General features: G+C 47.9%; 1 protein-coding gene across 1 annotated transcript in view; it reads right to left on the bottom strand.

Moving 5' to 3' along the window:
* LOC143293871 (uncharacterized) overlaps window positions 1-5,000 on the bottom strand; it is a 431,915-nt gene that overhangs the window by 276,476 nt on the left and 150,439 nt on the right. The window contains exon 6 of the mRNA XM_076605190.1: window positions 4,770-5,000. This exon is cut by the window's right edge and continues 24 nt beyond it. Coding sequence (XP_076461305.1) covers window positions 4,770-5,000 — 231 coding nt within the window. The remainder of the gene's footprint in view (window positions 1-4,769) is intronic.

Below are 5,000 nucleotides of genomic sequence, written 5' to 3'. Positions count from 1 at the left end.
TGCCATACTGCAAGTGCTTTACGCGCAAAATTAAGTTGCCTAGCTGACGTAGAGGAGTGATGGCCTAGAGGTAACGCGTCCGCCTAGGAAGCGAGAGAATCTGAGTGCGCTGGTTCGAATCACGGTTCAGCCGCCGACATTTTCTCCCCCTCCACTAGACCTTGAGTGGTGGTCTGGACGCTAGTCATTCGGATGAGACGATAAACCGAGGTCCCGTGTGCAGCATGCACTTAGCGCACGTAAAAGAACCCACGGCAACAAAAGGGTTGTTCCTGGCAAAATTCTGTAGAAAAATCCACTTCGATAGGAAAAACAAATAAAACTACACGCAGGAAAAATACAAAAAAAAAAAAAAAGAAAAGAAAAGAAGAAAAAAAAAAGGTGGCGCTGTAGTGTAGCGACGCGCTCTCCCTGGGGAGAGCAGCCCGAATTTCACACAGAGAAATCTGATGTGATAAAAAGAAATACAAATACAAAATACAAATACAAATAGCAACGCTTCTCGCCGTATTGAAATAACACTTTCATTAATTTCAGCATGATCTGCCCAGTGGAGCACACATTTTTTTGCTGTGCATAAGTTCTGGAGAGGCGGCAGGAAAATAATGGGGCGCATGCGTGAGAAAATACCATTTGTAAATATGGCGGTTTCACTTTCGTTTTTTCTTACCTTTTACTTCTTTTTTTTTTTTTTTTTTCTTTTTGATACGAGGTGCACAAAGTGTACCCCCTGACTAGGAGTGGTAGAAAGAGGGACAGGCGACATCAATGTCGTGGCATTAACTCCAAGTTTTCCTCCAGCCTAATTCTTTTCTTTTTTTTTTTTTTTCTTTTCATTTCCTTACCACCACCACCCCCCCCCCCCCTGCCCCCCCCCGTCCCCCCCAAAAAAAAGTAACCCCTTATTTCCCTGGGCAAGAAGAAACAATCCCACGCATTAGCCAGGCCAGGGACTTCCGGGAGCGCGTGCTGCCCTCTCGCCGCGATGTTCCGGTTGCAATAGCATGCTGGGCCCTGGTGCAACAAATGCTCCGCACGCTATCCCCTCGCTTAACACCTCGCAAAGTTGATTTAAACCTCGTCCCCCTCCCCTCAGCCTCCCCCCCGACCCCCCCCCCCCCCCCCCCCCCCCCCCCCACACACACACACACACATACTCTCTCTCTCTCTCTCCCTCTAAAACCCGTTCGACCGTCTTATTTGAAAATTCCATCCGTTTTACTTTTTTTTCTTTTTCTTTTTTTTTTTTTACATCCCCTTTCTCCTTTCTCTCTATCCACTCCCCCCCCCCCCCCCCACACACACATCCCTTCTTTCATTTCTGTTCTCTCTCTCTCCCCCTCCGCCTCCCCTTACTCTACTCTGTCTTTGGCTCTCTCTCTCTCTTTCTCTATCCTCCTCCTCCCCCCCCCCCCCCCGCCGCACCTTCCCCCCCATTCCCCCGCTTACTCTACTCTGTCTTTGGTTCCCTCTTTCACTCTCTCTCTCTCTCTCTGCTGTCCGAGGCAAAATTACAAGCCGATTGCACGTGCAGCAAATCACGTGCTCAAATATCCCTCCCTCAGGCGCCTTCTCCTCCCTTCGATGAGTTCTGTTTTATTCTTTTCAATTAAGGGGATGGAGGTGGTGGGCGATTGGTGGGGGGTAGGGTTGGGGGGGGTGGGGGCTGGGGGGGCTTGGGGGTACAGCTAGCGTCGTCAAGCAATACTAGCGATCTCACTTTCATCACATTCCAGACTGTTGGACGAGTTCTCCGTTCGTTGGCTAAAGCTCCAACGTTCACTCGTGTTTACAAGGGGTCTTTAACGTACATGACCTATTTTCACACTGAAGTCTAGGCAGTCACATTCCGTTGTCAGGGGGGTGCCGAGTATGTTTATGTTTCCATAACTCACAGAACGCTGGCAAGGATCAGTTACAGGATCTTGGACGTACGTATTTAATCTTTTCCATGTGTGTACATACACACGGATGGATTCATGGAACTAGAGGGTCAGCACATAATAATACTGACCTGGAATTTGTTTTTCTAATCTTTAATCCACCAGATACCGGAACCTGCGCTATTACGCCTAGTCGAATACCTGTGACACTGAATAATAAGCGGTGCTCTTTTCGAAATCATTATGTTCTCATCTGAGAGCTTTGAAATGTATTTCTACAGAGTCGAGGGAATTTCCTGTAGACAATTTTCTTTTTCTAATGCGGGGTCTGGGTGTCGTAATGTTTCTTCCGGTATTAAAGGGACGTGATTTCCACGTGACCAGACCACACACACACACACACACACACACACACAGAGAGAGGCAGGCAGGCACACTACACTACACTACACTACACACACACACACACACACACACACACACACACTACACTACACACACACACACACACACACACACACACACACACACACACACACACACACTACACACACACACACACACACACACACACACACTCACACACACACACTCACACACACACGTCTACCCGCGCCCTTTTCTGCACAAACTTACAGACGACTTGCTGGGTATGTTCTTGGGTCCATAACCGACCGAACGCTGACATGGACTGCAGTTTCTTTAACGTGCGTATTTTGATCTTCAGCGTGCGCATATACACACACACACGAAGGTGGTTCAGGCACTTAACAGGTCTGCACATAATTATATTGACCTGGGAGATCGGAAAAGTCTCCACACTTTACACAACTGGAACCATTTCCGAGATTTGAACCCGGGACCATCGGATTGTAATTCTTTTACATGATGCGATGACAAAAAAAGGGTTTTCAGGGTTGCAAAATGCACTTAGATGAGGAAAAAAATAAGAGAAAGCGTGTGAGAGAGAAAAAAACAATACATTATAAATTTTCTTGAAAAAAACAACCTTAATAAGTTCATGGAAAAAAAGTGGTTTGTGTTACTCCCCCTTCCTTCCCAAGACGAGACACCACCAAGCTGATTCCTTGGCTCTTCTCCTACTAGTCTAGCTAGCTGAACACTTTCCATAAAAGACCATCATTTTACATCTGACAAGGGCTCATATTCATGGCTGTCAGCTCAGATGGCCCAGAAGCGAGTTCTCATACCCCTCCCTCCCTCAAGTGGCTTCGATTTTTTTTTTTTTTTTTCCTCATCTTCCCCAATTTCATGCATGAAGCCCATTGGCAACGGGCTCGCTGCTGAAATTTACTGATGTCAATTTACACAGGGCCTCCTTGCCTTCGGATAAGAGGACATATCAATCTACTTATTCTTTCTCAGCTTTACTGGGTAGAGAACCTGAAAGAGGATGTTCGAAGTGGTTGGAGGAGGAGGAGGAGGAGGAGGAGGAGGAGGAGGAGGAGGAGGAGGATGGGCATGGTAAAGAAGAGGATGAGAGAAGGAGGATAGATAATAATATATATATATTTCCCTGTTTCCCTGGTTATCCCGCCTCTCTCTCTCTGTCTCTCTCTTTCTCTCTCTCTCTTGCCACTCTGGCTCTGTGACCTCCCTCCCCTTACCTCCTCTGTCTTTCTCTGTCTTTTACTCTCTGTCTGTCTGTCTCTCTACATCTCTATCTGCCCCCTCCCCCTGTCTCTCTGTGTGTGTCTGTCTGCCTCTCTCTCTACCTCTCTCTACCCTCTCTCTCCACCCCCCACCCTCTCTCTATCCCTATGTCTGTCTTGTCTGTCTGTCTGTCTTTTCTGTCTCTTTTCTCTGTATCGGGCTGTGTCTCTGTCTTTGTCTGTCTGTCTGTCTGTCTGTCTCTCTCTCCCTTCTGTTTGTGTATGAGTGTGTGTTCTTTATCTGTCTGTCGGTCTCTGTCTATCTCTGTCTCTCTCTGTCTCACTCTGTCTCTGTTTCTGCCTCTCTGTCTCTGTCTGTCTGTCTGTCTATCTCTCTCTCTCGCTTGCACTGGGAAAAGAGCTCGGAAGTTTGGGTGTTGTTTTTTTTTTTTTATCACAACAGATTTCTCTGTGTGAAATTCGGGCTGCTGTCCCCAGGGAGAGCGCATCGCTACACTACGCCACCACCCAATTGAAAGAAATATTAATATTTTTTTCCTGCGTGCAGTTTTATTTGTTTTTCCTATCGAAGTGGAATTTTTCTACAGAATTCTACCAGGAACAACCTTTTGTTGCCGTGGGTTCTTTTACGTACGCTAAGTGCATGCTGCACACGTGACCTCAGTTTATTATCTCATCCGAATGACTAGCGTCCAGACCACCACTCAAGGTCTAGTGGAGGGGGAGAAATTATCGGCGTCTGAGCCGTGATTCGAACCAGCGCGCTCAGATTCTCTCGCTTCCTTGGCGGACGCGTTACCTCTAAGCCATCACTCTACTCCATTTGTGTATATTAGCTCGAGTGTGTATGCGTGCGTAAGCTTGTGTGTGTGTGTGTGTGTGTGTGCGTGTGCGTGTGCGTGCGCACTTGCGTGCGTGCGTGAGAGAGAGAGAGAGAGAGAGAGAGAGAGAGATAGTGTGTGTGTGTGTGTGTTTGAAGGCATGGCGTAAAGAAGCTTTCAGCTTATCCAGTTTACCCTCAATAAAACATTGGTCATTTGTCTCTCTGCCTCACACACACACACACACACACACACACACACACACACACACACACACACACACACACACATAAAGGTTCAACAGATCTACACAAATATAAGGGGGAAAAAACCCCCACCAAACAAAACCCAAGATCAACAACGCCAGTCACAACAACAACAACAACAACAACAACAACAACGATGACTGCTACCACTACTACACCACGCACCAGAAGCCTCAGACTCCTCAGAAGGAGGCGGGGATTTCTTGTTCAGATCCACAGGGGCGTCCCCGTCGCTCTCCCCCTCCTCCTCCCCCTCTGCGTCCTCTTCCTCTTCTCCTCCTCCTCCTCCGCCTCCACCATCCGTCTCGTCCACGTGGTCGTCGTCGTCGTCGTCGTTGTCGTTTTCCGCCATCGCTGACCTGCTGGCTGCCACTTGGGTGTCGATGGGGTTGTGTT

This window comes from Babylonia areolata, chromosome 19 (assembly GCF_041734735.1).
Source record: "Babylonia areolata isolate BAREFJ2019XMU chromosome 19, ASM4173473v1, whole genome shotgun sequence".
Taxonomy (NCBI): domain Eukaryota; kingdom Metazoa; phylum Mollusca; class Gastropoda; order Neogastropoda; family Buccinidae; genus Babylonia; species Babylonia areolata.
This window is presented reverse-complemented; position numbering and strand designations above follow the sequence as displayed.